Here is a 15,669-nt window from a genome sequence, read left to right as displayed (position 1 = left end):
TGAAGCATTTTAAAGCAACTTTTCGACGTGATGTCATTTCAATCCTACATCAAGTATACACTTCTGAAAAATAAGTTTTCTTATAACCACATTGTCATCACACCCAACAAAATTAAGATTAATTATTCAGTATAATCAAAAACCTAGGCCATATTCAAATTTCTCTAATTGCCTCAAAATATATATTTATAGTTAATTGAAATTAAGATCCAGTAGAATTTACACACTGCATGTGGTTGTTATGTCTTTTAAGTTTCTTTTAATCATGCTTTTTAAAAATTTCTTCATATTGTCGATTTGTTAAAGAAAGTGGGTCCATTCTGTAAAATGTGCCCCTTTATAGATTTGTCTGTTTGATTCCTTGTAGTGCCATTTAAGTTATTATTCAGTTCCTCATGTTGGAAGTTTTCCCTAAAAGCGTGGTTAGATCCAGATTCAGTTCAGCCTTTTTGTAAGATAAAGAAAATGAGGAACAGAGTGTACCTGGGGCTTCTTTGAGAGCCAAGACTATAGTCTGTAGTTTCCTTATGTACCTAAAGAGCTGACCCTGAAGGCTATAGGGGACAGTGACATTGGCCTAGTTTTTTTTTTTTTGCGGTACGCGGGCCTCTCACTGCCGCGGCCTCTCCCGTCGCGGAGCACAGGCTCCGGATGCGCAGGCCCAGCGGCCATGGCTCATGGGCCCAGCCGCTCCGCGGCATGTGGGACCCCCCGGACCGGGGCACGAACCCACGTCCCCTGCACCGGCAGGCGGACTCCCAACCACCGCGCCACCAGGGAAGCCCTGGCCTAGTTTTAAACCTCTTTCAGAGCAAACTAAGTGGGACTTTATATTCCTTCTCTCAGCAGTAAGTAGGGACCTCTTACTTTTCTGAGATGGCTTTCCTTGTCTCCACAGTATTTTCCTGAATTGGGATCCCTCCACCACGTCACCTCCTGTGCCTGACCCTACTGAGCAATTATCAGAGAAAACCCCATCAGAAGAGTACTTGCCCCAGGCTGCTTATTACCCCCCAAGGAAAGGGCATTTCATCAAGCATGCCCTCTGTTCTTCAGGCGAGGGGCAGCTCTGCACAGCCAGGAAGGCCCTGGCCAGGAAGGGAGCCTCACCCTCTGGCACCTGCCTCACTGAGAGCTGCGAGTCTGCCAGTGTCCAGGAAATGGAGAGAGTGGGTAAGCAGCCCCGTCAGATGGTGGCGCAGAGTTTCGCAGCTAACAAGCTAAAGCCATGGGATAAGCCGGAAGTCCTCACCCCTTCCACCCAGACCAGGAGGGCTAAGGCCACTCACCTGCAGGGTGGGGAAAAGAAGGGAACCTTGGGCCCCATGAGGCTGCTGAGGGAGCCAGTTTTGGTTCCTCACATCCCCATGGATCCAAACAAGCCACTGGGCGTGGAAAGACAGCCAAGACTTTCTGGGCAGAATCCACCTCCCCCTTCTCCAAGCGGGGCATCAAAGGGGCAGCAGAGGGTCCTGGCAGCTAGGGTTGAAGAGTCCTCTCGCTTGCCTCACAGCAGCCCTTTGAAGAGGCAACACAGTGCGGGGGACCCAGATACCACGGCCTCACTCACAGGTTCCAGCCCTGTAGAGGATCTTGCGAGAGAAAAAGGTGGTGATTTATCTGATGCAGATAGCAGTTACTCAGTCGATTCTCTGTCCTATGTCTGTGCCAAAGCCCTGCTGGAGCCACGGAAGCTGGAGGAGCCCCAGGGGAAGGAGCGGGATCTCCCAGGGCCAGATGACTCCGACAGTGAAGACAGCCAAATATCTGAGGACTCGCTGGCCGAGAAGGGGTACCAAAGCCCACAGGACAGCCCAGCGCTCAGTTTTCTCACCCATGGCCGTGGCCACTCCAGGGCCAGAGCTCAAGCCTCTGTGAGGGGCTTCACCACATCCTCAGACAGTCGACTGTTCACCCAGACGCACAGGAGCTTTTCCCTCGACAGCCTGGTTGACGCTGAGGAAGAACTGGGGGACGATCGGCAAGGAGAGCCTTTCTTGCGTTCAGCTGACGAGATGCCCACGGAGACTTTCTGGCGCCTGCAGAGCTCCAGTCTGCCCGCAGGGGACGAGGAGGCAGTGTGCAGGCCTGGCCCCATCAGCCACAGAACAGGAGCCAGGCTGGATGCCGCCCCGCCAGTGAGCAGTTCATTTTACCTGGAGCTCCAGCCCCGCTGTGAGCAGCCCGAGTTGGCGGTGGAGGCAAGCCCCACAGAACAAACCAACAGTCTCCAAGACGTGCCGCTTTCCAGAGGGAGCCCTCTGGCGTCCATGGATTCCTGGTTCTCCTGTGACTCCAGGAACAGTCCCAGTAGCCCCCCAGGTTCTTTATGTCCAAGTCCTGACCTCCAGGATGTTCAGCCCTGCGGTTGGGAGAGGCCTGGATACTGGCCCAATATGGAAGAACTAAAGTCATCAGATACAGAAACAGTCCTGTCCTGCAGCTCCAAACGGCCCCTGGGCGGTGCTGAGCTGCCCTGCAGTGTCAGAAGTGCATACACAGTCCCTGTTTCTGATACGACCAGGGTGTCCCTCTGGGGCTCTTATAGGCTTCTTCAGCCAGGAGCCGATGGCACCTTTCAGGCCAGAGGGGTCCCTGACATGGCCCAGAAGGGCGTCTCTGAAGCCTCTGACTCTAGTGTGTCAAGCTTGTTGGCTGCCTCTGCCACCTCATTCACTTACGTTGGCAGTGCCTGTGAGAGAGACTGGGCTGCCCTTCAGCAAAAGTACCTCCTTGAACTGTCTCATCCTGTTTTGGAGGCCACAGGAGCACCCAGTCTCCCTCCTCGAGGGAAGGGAAAGCCCTCCCTCGAGGAAGACTCTGGTTCCCTGACCCAAGATTCTGGCAGGGGAGGAGATGCTCTATTGCCAATTGGTCCTAGGGTATCTAGCAGCCCGGATTTCAACAACTTTCCTATCCATCTGTCCAGAATTAGGCGTCTGAGAGCTGAGAAAGAACAGGACAGTCTGCGTGTCGAGGTAGAAGGTACTTCAGAATTCTTTACAGCTAATGAGAAAGAGGTGAGTCATAGTGGAACTTATTCAGCGGACGTAGAATCATCGACTTCTGGAACTACAAATGCGCACGTCTCTATAGCAGCGAACAAGACAGCACATCCCGTGATGGAAGCATGGGGAGTCAAAGAGAGCAGCTTGGAAGAAGCCTCTCAGAGTAGCGAGAATCCTGGTCTCATGACGTCCTCTGATGAATGTTTCATCCTGACGAACGCTTGTCACCATATTGTCACCATAGACACCAAAGAACCCCATTGGCCCCGAGGCTGGGCTCCTTTGAGGAAGAATAGTGCAGACCCAAGGGGGCAATTAGGTCAGAACAGCCACCACCTCCCGCAGGAAGAGAAGACAGACTCCCAGGAGAGCTCCAAGGAAGCGGGTAGAAGACACAGCAGGTTTTCCTTTGCCTTTCCTTCAGGTCCAGAGCTGTGCCTCCACTCTGCTCCCTGGAATCCACTCCCATCTTCCCTGCAGCCACCTCCCTTGGAAACATTCTATGTGACCAAAAGCCGAGATGCCCTAAGAGAAACCGCCTTGGAAATCCCAGCTTGCAGAGAAGCAGGGGCGCCCTCCCCGCCTCCCAGGGAAGCATGGGGCTTTGGACATGAGCACCAAGTCCTCCAAAATGTGTATGTGAAGAATAAGTTGCCAGCACTGTTACAAAACCAGAATTCCAAGATAGCATCGTCTCAGCAGGTCATGGCAGAAAGGCCAGCTGACCCGAACACCAAGGAAGCTTGCAGGGAAAAAGGGAAATGCCTTGGAAACATTAAAGAAAGCCATAACTCAGTTTATTTTTTTGTCACTCAGAACAGACATTTTCTTCCATCTACCAGCATAAAAGTATGTGAATTTGAAAATCAAGTTGGAATTTTAAATAAACACAGTCTTCCAGTGCTCAAGCAGGGAGAAAAGGCTACTGTACAGTCCTACTGCAGTGTCTCCTCAGACAGTTCTGGGTCAAGGAAGCCTCCCCTGGTGTGTGAATCTGAGACGAGTGGGGAAGAAGAGCAGGGGCAGGATGCAGTCCTCAGAGACACCCCGGCCTGTGACATGAAGAGACGGTTTCCTTCTGGGGTCAGGTCTGATTTCATCTATAAAACCATCAATTTAGGCCTTGACAAGGACAAGATAGAGGAAGCCGCTCGCTCTTTGAAGTCCAGATCAGTACATCATAGAGTAAGCAGCCCAGAGACAGCAGCCCAGGATGAGAGTCCAGCCCACAAGGGGGAAAGGAGGAATGAAATTGGGCTTCCTGGAAAAGCGCTCCATCCCAAAGATGGCTCAGAAGAGTTTAGGCTTCCACAGGCAGAGTCCATGTATGAAAGATTCCAGTCAGTCACGTGCTTTCAGGAAAGAAACCTCGGTGAATGCAAGGTCCCTGGAAAGGTGCGAGAAGCGTTAAGCCCCAAAGAAGAACCTCCTGGAAAGAAAGGGAGTAAAGGAGATAATAATGCTGATGAGATGGCTAGGCTAATTAGGAGTGTAATGCAGCTGGAAAATGGCATCTTGGAAATTGAATCCAAACAGAGTACGCAGCTAAATGCTTCCCACACACTGGGAGTCAGTAAGGAGTTTATGTTCCAGGACCAGAAGGACCAGGAGATGGCTGACCATGTGCTGAGGCCAGGCAGCTTTAGAAACCACCTGTCCCTCAAGGATCAGCCATCTTCTCCAAAGTGGAAAGATGATGTTATCTTTAGGGATGGTGAAGCTGGACAAATGGAGGTTAACAGTAGCACTGATCCCCAGGTACACGACATCAGATTTGTGAAGGGGCACACCCACCCAGCTGTATTAGACAGACCCGCCAGGGAAACTGCTGGTTATTTAGGGACATTTACAGTTTGCAGAGAATGCACCAACTCTTCTGCTCATCCAAGGAAAACGAAAGCTTCGGCTGGAGCTCTGCCATTGCAGCCCATGCCTGAGAGGACTTCTGAGGAGGGCGAGCTGGCGAATGCAGTGTACCCCAGACGGCCGCCCCGTGGCTTGGGAAGTCTCGAGGAGCTGGAGACCGTGAAGGGTGTTCAGGAAAGCCATTTTGCCAAACGCATACGTAGTTCTAAGCAAGAGGAGCTGGAAGTTCAAGGCAGAGTTGAAGAAACGGCTATGCAAAGAGGGAGCCTACAGGAGAAAAACAAAGTGGTTTCGTTGACTCAGAAACTCCCTGGCCTGTGCCAGCATTGTGTGTGCACATTTTTCAGCCAAGAGACCGACCCATTGCCAAGCCAGCCAGGGGCCTGTATGGCTCCTCGCCGGGACCTGAGCAACGCCTTGCCCTTGAATTCAGCAAGGCCGCCAAGAACCTATCTTTATGTACCTGGTACTCTAGGCATCTCTTCTATTGACTGTGTGCTGGATCCCACCCTGTTGAAAATGCCCACCAGTCCCCTGGTAACTGGAGCGGGGCGTCAGGACCAGAGTGGAGAGCCCGGACGCCACAGCCCACAGCACGGAGACGATAGACAGGGCTTCTCCGCGGCACACCCTGCTTGGTGCGGGTCTGTGATATCCATGGCTGTGGGATCTCGCAGTCAATCCAGTGCACCAGCGAGCATTCCCCTGGGGGCAGAGGGCAGGAGGTCAACAAGCACCAGTCTGCAAGGCCACGGAGGGGACCTCAGGAGCACCTTGCTGGGCTTGGGTAGCAGGGTGGGTTCTCCTTCCGAAGCCGAGGCAGCTGTACCAAGAGGACCAGACAGAGCCAGTTCCCTGAACAGGGCCTCTAGCCCGCTTGAAAGGAGGGCCAGCTGCCCCTTAGAAGAGGGGGACAAGCGAGGCAGGGGGGAGAGGCAAAAGGCAGAGAAGGAGGCCGAGGACCTCAGTCCTGCCAGTGGTGCTTTCTCAGCACCTGTGTCCTTGCCAAGGCTGCCTCAGCCGGAGCCCTCTGCCCATCCACCCACGTGCCTGGCTGAGTTGGAGGAGATAGGACAGGCGAAGGCCCAGGGCAAGCAGCTTCACAACGTGGTGGCTGGGGGCACAGTCCTTCCTCACGATGAGACGCTATTAGGACCTGAATGTTCTTCAGGGGCCCCTGGCAGGCCTCAGTGTCCACAAATGGGCCAGTCAGTGTCAGCCAGGACCAGAAATGAGGGTGAAGCACGGGGATTTCATGTGGCGTCTCTCTCTGCTAAACCAGGACACCTGTCAAGTGATGAGAGGACATCTGTCCTTCAGGCCACACCCCCCTCTGCAGACAGCTGTCACCCTCTGCCCAGCACTGACACTAACACGGGGCCACGGCACTCCTCACGGACTTCCTCCCACGTTGACCCTGCTCCAGGTAAAAGTCACTGTACCGGAAAAGTGAGACATTGCCTGGGAGCCAGTGAACAGTTTGTGCATCACACTAGCTCTTCTGAAATCATAGAGAAAGAGGGAGAAGCAACCAGAACACCTTCCTCTGCTGATGCTTTGGGCTCAGGCAGTCTTCCTTTTTCAGCAGCTGTGGAGGAGGACAGGAGGGTAATGGTGGAGGAAATAGTGGCTGCCTTACCTTCTCAGGCCCCTTTTGATGATGCTGGAGGGATTCCATGTAGGCGAGGCCCGTTTGCTGCCTGGGAAGCTGCCCAGGGCATTCTCCCTGGCTGGCAGGAGAGCAGCCCAGCCCACCAAGAACCTGGGACTCTGGACAACACATGGGGAGGAGGTCCTGGTAACTTCCTAGTGGCTGCACAAGGAGGAAAACCAACCTGTTTTGAAAGTCACCTTGTAATCTGTGATGTTCAGAATTCTGCCAGTCTCTCAGGGCCTAACCAAGACCAGGGCCAATGCCTTGAGGCTTCCACCGGCTTAGAAGAAGGGAAGGCAAGTCCCAAATGGGGTGCCGTCCTTCCCACAGCCCTGGGAGGGATTGAACCGGAAGCTCCCTCTCGGCAGCCTGTGAGGCGGGAGGGGAGTGTTGGCTCTAGGCTAGCAGAAGCCTGCAGGGCCAGCGTCAGAGGTCCCAGGCCAACTCTGTTGCCACATCAGAGACCCGGAGGAGTTAGGGAGGAGGCCCTGCGCGGGTGCCCGCAGGAAACGTCAGACTGTGGTGTCTTTCCGGGGAGCACTGAAGGCAGCAGGACCCTCAGCCCATCCGGGGGCCAAGCAGACAGCAGATCTCATCCTTGCCGGCAGCCGTGCAACCCTCAACCCGTTGCTTCCGGGGCCCGTGCCTCCCCTTCCTCCACTTCACTGTGTTACAGAGACGGTGACCTGGGCAAGGGGGCTTCCGAGGCCACCCCACGTACTCGTCACCCACCCTGCATGGTCCCCCCCAGGGCCTGCGGGGTGGAGAGAGGAGAGGGCCATTGCAGGGAACCTGATATACTCTGGGCACATGGCCTTGAGCCCAAAAGCATTAATGTGGAGTTGGGGCCGGTAGATGGCAGCACCCCGGAGACCTCTGCTGCTGTTCTCCCGCCTCCGGCTCAGGGCTGCAGCTCCCCTTCCGCCCCTGATGTGAGGACAAGTCCCCTCAGCCCCTGGGTTGCTGATGGAAGCTGCAGGTCAGTCGGGGATCCTGAGAAAAAGGCTGGCAAGAAGAAAGTCAGCGCCGAGCTTGAGGCTCCGCCTTTCCATGCAGGCAGGTGCTCTGAGCCACCTGGGAGGTTTCAGGACAGCTCCGCTGGTGGCCGGAGTGCACAGGGCTCTCAAACCAAGCCAGAACCACCTGCAACAGCTGGGGGACCACACAGCCTGAATTTAAGTGAAGGGTGTGTTGCGAGTGAGCCGCCGGTGGGACCACAACATGGATGTTTGGGAAATGCCATCAGATGCCTTCCAGAAAAGCCGCAACTTTCCGCAGAGTCCAAGGATCATAGTGGCTTGGATCCCCAAGCCAAATTGGTAGCAGAGTTACAGTGCGTCTCCGGTCCCCAGGTTGACAGCCCCCGGGAGGAGGAAGAGCAGCAGAGAGACCAGGCTTCAGGTGGCCGAGAAGATGCTGCCCGGGGCAGGAGCCCCCCATGTGCTGATGCAGGTGGCTCAGGCAGCTGTCAGATTAGAGGTGCAGGCAGAGAGGACGAGGCTGTGGCCAGGCTCCCTGCAGCCTTCAGAGACTCAGCCACTGTTCCCTTGGGGCAACGTGGAGCATGTTGGCCTGTGGCCCGGGGCCCCGGGCAGCCCTCTTCTGGCGGGGAGCAGCCGGCACCCTGCCACCGGTGCTCACTTCCTGTGATCGCCATCGTCTCTGGCCCCAAACACTCTAGACCGCAGTTCTCTGTGGTCAGCTCTCATCGGTCTCTTCAGGAGCTAAGCTTGAGCGTGGAGCCTCCTTCCCCGACAGATGAGGATATACAGGAGCCTAGCAGATTGTGGACCCCACATCCCAGAGGCTGTTTCTCAGGAAAGTCTGCGGCAAGAACGTCTCTGAAAGCTGAGGGCTGCAATCAGGAAGCCGCCTCTGACCTGGACGGCATCGCTGCTGATCCCAGGCCCCTGCCGTCCACACCCCCTCCTTCCCCGGTGACTTCAGCTGTCTCGTGCATGCCGACCCCCGATCTCATGGCTGCTCGGCTATTTGGTACTCCGGAACAGGCCCAGCCGGGAAAGCCAGAGAGACTGGGTGGCCAGGCTCGGCCAGAGGCGTGGTGCTCTGAGGCGGGCGGTGGAGCCCTGCTTTTTGGCTCCAGCGCCATCGATCCCTGCGCCCTGCCCTGGCATCCCGAGGGGCCTGCGCGTGTTGGCTGGAAGCAATATGTGTTTGGCGGCGCAGCTGATGTCTCCCGTGGCCCGACACCCCAGGGCCTGACACCGTCAGATGTGGACTGGTGCTCCCGTGAGGACGACGGCCTAGACGACTGGGGCTCCGCGGTCTACTCCCACCGCAGCACCTTGGCCAGTGCCCGAGGCCTGTCAAGCACACGCAGCCTCGTCGAAAGTGCCCGCCGTTCCCGTGAGGCCTGGGGAGCCTGGGGTTCCTCATTTGCCCTGGGAAGCCCCCACGTCCTGATCAGCTCTGAAGGGGCAGCCCCCCCTAAGGGTCCTGACGAGAGAGGCAGGTTCCCGGGCACCCCTGATGAGGCAGGCTGCCTGAGGAGGGAGCCTCCCTTGGCTGGAGGAAGTGCTGCGGGCCCGGTGGATGAGATTATGCTGCTGTACCCATCAGAGGAGGGCGGCCCTGTGGGTGTGTCCAGGATGAACACCGTGGAGCAGGGCACCCAGACTCTGGGCTGCAGGTCCCGCTGGAGCCACGTGGACCTCTCCTCTGCTCAGTCGGATCTGGCCTCTTGGGCCAGCATGCACAACCTGTCTCTCCGCCTCTCGCAGCTCCTGCACAGCACCTCGGAGCTGTTGGGGAGTCTCTCCCAGCCAAGGGTGGCCGAAAAGGAGTGGAATGCCAAGAGGGAGACCCCGGGTGAGGTGCCCCAGGCACTGAAGATGGACGGCTGTACTCAGACCACCATGGATGAGGGCATCCAGACTGACCCGGCCTCACCACCTCTGCACCTCCAGGCCCCAGAGGCCAACCCTCAGAAAGTCAATGCGGTCCTTGAAAGGCTGGGCTCAGATCTTTCCATCACGTCTCAGGAAAAGGGACATGTTCCCGGGACGCTTAAGAAGAGAGGGGCAGAGGGGACCGCACGGAAAATAGCAGGGCCCCGAGATCTTCAGGAAGAAAGCACCCTCTGCAGGCCCCGGAGTGCCCCCGTACCCTCATCCCACTTGAGTTTTCAGAAAGTTCCCCCTGGGCAGAACCTGCATCCTCTGAGCCCCCAGGCTTCTCTGGATGCCCCCCTGCCTCCCAGCCTGGCTGGTGGCAGCCCCGGCCGCAGCCTCGGTGCACCTCCCTCCCCAGGGCCCTGTCCCCACACTGTGGAGCCTGTGGAGGAGCCCGGGGTGTGGAAGGAGCAGGGCCCCACGAGCGCCTTGCTGGTGGACAGGGCCTCCTCCCCGATCCTCACGCTTAGCGCCAGCACCCAAGGGTCAGGGCACCCCCCAGGCGCTTTGTCTCTCTCGGCCCCCTCAGCTCATTCCCTTGAAGGCTGCCAGAAGTTTGTCTCCCGCCCAAGCCTTCCCCTGGGCGCCCCGAGGGCTGCAGTGGGTAACTATTCTCAAACCACTGATGAGTCAGGGAGCTCTCAGAGAGTGGAGGCTCCGTCTGGAGAAGGTAGCAGTCCCTTAGAAGGGGGTGACCACAGGTGCTCCCTTGGGCTGAGCTCCCGAGGCCACCCAGAGCAAAGCGCAAAGCCCCAAGTCAGCTGCGTGGAGCAGGCCCCGCAGGGGCGTCAGCCCAGGACCACCACTGGGGTCCAGAGCAGACTGTCGCCTCCACCACTGGGAAGCAGGAGCCGGAGGCTGACTGATGGCTTTGTGCCTGAGGACGTGGCCTCCCTAGAGTGTGGCCCACTGAGCAGTAGGGGGCTGAGTCGATGGCAGTGCAGGACAGAGAATGGGGGTGAGAGCTCAGTGTCTCCAGAGGAGCCACGGCCCGCTCTGAACATTTCCTCTTCGTGGGGAGGCCTCTGGCGCCACCGCAGCTGCCCTTCCTTTGAGTTGGCTGACACCCCAGGGCTCCGGGATTGCATCTTGGGCCCAACCGAGGCCTGCCAGCCTGAGGGGCCGCTGCGCCCCAGTTCCCAGACATGCATGGCCCCTGAGCCCCAGCACCACGGTCTGAGGAAACTCCCGGTGTATAACAAATCCAGCGATTGGTGTGGGGGTCAGGACGGCTCCCCTGGGGCGCTGGGTGTGATGGATTTGCTGGGGACCAGATGTGATTGCAGCTCAGGGCAGCAGGGACAGAGGCTCCCACAACCTCATGAGGACCAGAGCCAGGCGCCCGAGTGGTCCCAGAGGGAGCAGATCCCCCTGCGAGTCAGGGCCCAGACCCTCTCCCTCAGCGTGGAACTCACGGAAGCAAAACTGCACCACGGCTTTGGGGAGGCAGACGCCCTGCTGCAGGTGCTGCAGAGCGGGACGGGGGAGGCACTTGCTGCCCAAGAGGAGGAGCCGTACACCTGGTAAGGACCCAGCTCAGAGTGGGGCGACCAGGGCTGGGCGGAGAGGAGAGAGAGCTGAGCCGGCTGACAGCCGGCCGTTCCCTCCTCCCGGCTCAGCTCTGGGACCTTCCGGGGGTCAGAGATAGGTCTGGAGATGGAGAAGGGCAGTCAGGGTCAGCTTCAGTGCCTCACTCACGTTCTGTCTCAGGCCAGAACGCACCGCAGAGAACCTCCGGAGGGAGCGGGCTGAGCGACTTCAGAACTTCCGCCGGACGCAAAGCCTCAGCCCCCAGAAACAACTGAGCTTCCCATTCAACCGGGATCTCCCCACCTGGGCCTTTGACTTGCCCAGCAGGCGTCGAGAATACCTGCAGCAGCTGAGGAAGGATGTTGTGGAGACCACCAGGTATGGTGGACCCAGAACCCTGTGGAGAACAGGCTCTGGGTGGGGCGAGTGTGGGGAGCAGGGCCTGGATTTGAGCGTCCTGGACACCGGAGGCTGCAGCTTCCTTTGCCAGGAGCGATTCCAGGAGTGGGTCCTACGTGACTGTGGACAGTCGGAGGCAGCTGTGGAGACTGAGGCAAAGGGAAAGAGGAGGGTTTGGGAGGGAGCAGCGGACGGGGTGGGTGGGGGTGGATAGAGGAGCCGTGCCATGCTATGTAAGACTGCAGGCCTGAGCCTTGGGGTGTTTGTAAGACCACACCCGAAGGCCCTGTGGGCAAAGAGAGGATGGGCCCTTCAGGAAGGTGGTGTTGAGCGGGCCTGGGCCATTGCCCACTCACCATGTTAGAAGGCATCTCTCCAACCCTCTGGTCTTCCCCAGGAGCCCACGGTCAGTGTCAAGGTCTCCTCACCCACCCTCTGACATAGAGCTGATGCTACGAGAATACCAGCGGGCCCGTGAGGAGGCCAAGGTGGAGATTGCCCGGGCCCGGGCCCGACTGCGGGAGCAGACTGAACAGGAAAAGCTGAGAATCCGCCAGCAGATCGTCTGCCAGCTGCTGCGGGTGGGGAGTGGGGCAAGCCTCTGATTTCAGGGTAGGCTCGGAGCCCGGGGCGGACCAGGGCTGCCTCTGAGTCTTGGGACTTAGAATTTGGAGGAGGGCGTCGGGCCCCTGGTGCCAGCTCAAAGCTGCTTCACTCTCTATTTTCATGCCATCCTCATCAGACCAGCTCCTGTCCCCAGGCCAGAGTTTGGGAGGAGGCGGCTTGGGTATATAGTTGGGGTGGGGATGGGGGAGGCATGGGGGTATGAGGCTGAGGCAGGAGGCAGTGGGAGGTGACGGGAACTGGGGAGGTGAGAAGGGGTGAAAGTGAGGGTGGGAAGTGAGGGTGCACCTGGAGCTGGTTGACAGTAATCTGTCCTTCCCAGGAAGAAGAAAAGCTACACACCCTGGCTGCCTCAAGCTCTTGGTGCACCAGCTCCAACGGAAGTCTCTCCTCTGGTGTCACCTCCGGCTACAATAGCAGCCCGGCCTTGCCAGGCCAGCTCCAGTCCCCAGACAGTGTGGTGAGTAGGCAAATGCAAGCACGAATCGGGCCGGGAGCACCCTGGCAAGAGTTTGGGAGGAAGTTCTGCCTCCTGGAGGCCACTGCTGACGTGAGCCCTTCTCCTGTACGATGGCCTTTGTCTTCCCTGTGGTATTTGTCTCCCCTCCCTGTTTACTCATTCATTCATTCAACAAGTGTTTATTTTGTAGGCACTATTTTAGGCACTGAGCAAAATTGTTCTTGTCCTTAAACAGATTATTAGAGGGATAAATATTAAACAGCTTATTTTATTATTTAATTATTGTTGCAGTAGTTTCTGTGAAGAAGGGGTGCTAAGCCGGATGAAACAGGGACCTGACCTAGTCTGGAGGATCAGCAAAGATGCTCTGAAGAGAATGTGTTTAAACTGAGACTGGAAGGCCGAGAGGTAGTTAACTCAGTAAAAGTTGGTGTCTGGAGATATGTGGGGGGCAGGAGAATAGCCTTCCAGGCAGAGGGCCCAGCAAGTGAGGGAGGAGGAGTTGGGGGAACTAAAAGAAGGTTAGTGTGGCTGGAATGTAAAGAGTGAGATGGAAGAATCACAGGAGAAGGGATTAGAAAAGGCAAGGTTGTGTAGACACTATTGGAAATTCTGGCTGCTTTCTAACCTATCTGATCATGTTACTTCTCAAAGCTGCTGACAAGCTTTTTAGTGGGGAGGAGAATGACGAGCTTGCCAGAGAAGTGGCAAGAGCAGCCCTGGGTAGACCCGCTCACGACCTTGGCAAAGCCGAGTGAGAGACGACAGTTGCTTGGTTCAGGGCACCGCCCGAGTGGAGGAGCAGATGTGGATGCGCTGGCTAGAGCGTCCAGAGGACACAGGGGCAGATTGGAAGTTGGAGGCTGGAAGCAGGAGGAGTCAGAACCACATGCACTTTGGGCTTGAAGGGCTGGTGATGTCCATGTGACGAAGAGCCCTGAATGGGGCAGGTTTTGAGGGGAAGATCATGAGTCTAGTTTGGTATTTACCAGGTTGAAAGTGCTTGTGAGAAATGCAGGGGAGCAGCTGGAAATCAGGCAGTTGGGATCCAGATCTGGAGCTCAGAGGTAAGATCTGGCTGGGGATATAAAATCTGAAATTCCTTTTATAAGCAAAACTTCACACAGTTAAAAAAAAAAAAAAATCGTATTCAAACAGTAGCAAAAGACATAGAATGTCAAGTGCATTTTTCAGTCTTTTTGCCTCCCCAGAACCAGTTTGGTGTATATTTCCAGAGATAGTCTGCGCATCTATAAGGAAATGTGTATCTTTTGAGAATATGTATATCTTTTTTACAATAGTGCGTTAATTTCTGCTGTATAGCAAAGTGATTCAGTTATACATATACGTACATTCCTTTTTTTATATGCTTTTTCGTTATGGTTTATCATAGAATATTGAATACAGTTCCCTGTGCTATACAGTAGGACCTTGTTCCCATTATTCTTCTTTTTCTGACCCTGTAGTGTATTCTTTTTTTAATTTAATTTTTATTTTATATTGGGGTATAGTTGATTTACAATGTTGTGTTAGTTTCAGGTGTATAGCAAAGTGGTTCAGTTATACATATCATTCTTTTTCAGATTCTTTTCCCATATAGGTTATTACAGAATATTGAGTAGAGTTCCCTGTGCTATACAACAGGTCCTTGTTGATTATCTATTTTATATATAGTAGTGTGTGTATGTTAATCCCAACCTCCTACTTTATCCTTCCCCCCGCCCCACCTTTCCCTGTTGGTAAACATGTTTGTTTTCAAAGTCTGGGAGTCTCTGTTTTTGTAAATAAGTTCATTTATGGGGCTTCCCTGGTGGCGCAGTGGTTGAGAGTCTGCCTGCTGATGCAGGGGACACAGGTTCGTGCCCTGGTCCAGGAAGATCACACATGCCGCAGAGCGGCTGGACCCATGAGCAATGGCCGCTGAGCCTGCGCATCCGGAGCCTGTGCTCCGCAACAGGAGAGGCCACAGCAGTGAGAGGCCCGTGTACCGCAAAAAAAAAAAAAAAGTTCATTTGTTTCATCTTTTTGGATTGCACATATAAGTGATATCATATGATATTTGTCTTTCTCTGTCTGACTTACTTCACTTAGTATGATAATCTTTAGGTCCATCCGTATTGCTGAAAATGGCATTATTTCATTCTTTTTTATGGCTGAGTAACATTCCATTGTGTATATGTACCACATCTTCTTGATCCGTTCATCTGTCGATGGACATTTAGGTTGCTTCCATGTCTTGGCTATTGTAAATAGTGCTGCAATGAACATTGGGGTATGTGTATATTTTCAAATTATGGTTTTCTCCAGATATATGCCCGGGAGTGGGATTGCTGGATCATATGGTAGTTTTATTTTTAGTTTTTTAAGGAACCTCCATACTGTTCTCTATAGTGGTTGTGCCAATTTACATTCCCACCAACAATGTAGGAGGGTTCCTTTTTCTCCACACCTTCTCTAGCATTTGTTATTTGTAGACTTTTGGATAATGGCCATTCTGACTGGTGGGAGGTGATATCTCCTTGTAGTTTTGATTTGCATTTCTCTAATATCTGTATTGAGCATCTTTTCATGTGCTTTATGGCCATCTGTATGTCTTCTTTGGAGAAATTGCTATTTAGATCTTCTGCCCATTTTTGGATTGGGTTGTTTGATATTGAGCTGTATGAGCTGTTTGTATATTTTGAAGATTAATCCCTTCTCAGTCTCTTTGCTTGCAAATATTTTCTCCCATTCTGTGGGTTGTCTTTTTGTTTCTTATGGTTTCCTTTGCTGTGTAAAAGCTTTTAAGTTTAATTAGCTACCATTTGTTTATTTTTGTTTTTATTTTCATTACTCTGGGAGGTGGGTCCAAAAAGATATTGCTGCAATTTATGTCAAAGAGTGTTCTGCCTGTGTTTTCCTCTAAGAGTTTTATAGTATCCAGTCTTAAATTTAGGTCTTTAATCCGCTTTGATTTATTTTTGTGTATGGTGTTAGAGAATGTTCTAATTTCATTATTTTACCTGTAGCTCTCCAGTTTTCCCAGCACCACTTATTGAAGAGACTGTCTTTTCTCCACTGTATATTCTTGCCTCCTTTGTTGTAGATTAACTGACCATAGGTGCATGGGTTTATTTCTGGGCTTTCTCTCCTGTTCCATTGATCTGTATTTCTGTTTTTGTGCCAGTACCTTACTGTTTTGATTACTGTAGCTTTGTAGTATAGTTTGAAGTCAGG

At 54.3% G+C, this 15,669-nt stretch overlaps 1 protein-coding gene across 1 annotated transcript in view; it reads left to right on the top strand.

The window, feature by feature from the left end:
• The window catches only part of STARD9 (StAR related lipid transfer domain containing 9), a 127,675-nt gene that overhangs the window by 99,945 nt on the left and 12,061 nt on the right, over nt 1-15,669 (top strand). The window contains 7 exon segments of the mRNA XM_049705388.1: nt 899-1,278; nt 1,281-1,426; nt 1,428-10,963; nt 11,151-11,348; nt 11,767-11,950; nt 12,316-12,453; nt 13,446-13,520. Of these exon segments, the coding sequence (XP_049561345.1) occupies nt 899-1,278; nt 1,281-1,426; nt 1,428-10,963; nt 11,151-11,348; nt 11,767-11,950; nt 12,316-12,453; nt 13,446-13,520 (10,657 nt within the window).

This window comes from Orcinus orca, chromosome 2 (assembly GCF_937001465.1).
Source record: "Orcinus orca chromosome 2, mOrcOrc1.1, whole genome shotgun sequence".
NCBI lineage: Eukaryota > Metazoa > Chordata > Mammalia > Artiodactyla > Delphinidae > Orcinus > Orcinus orca.
Note: the sequence above shows the minus strand (reverse complement) of the source record. Positions and strands in the feature narration are given on the sequence as shown.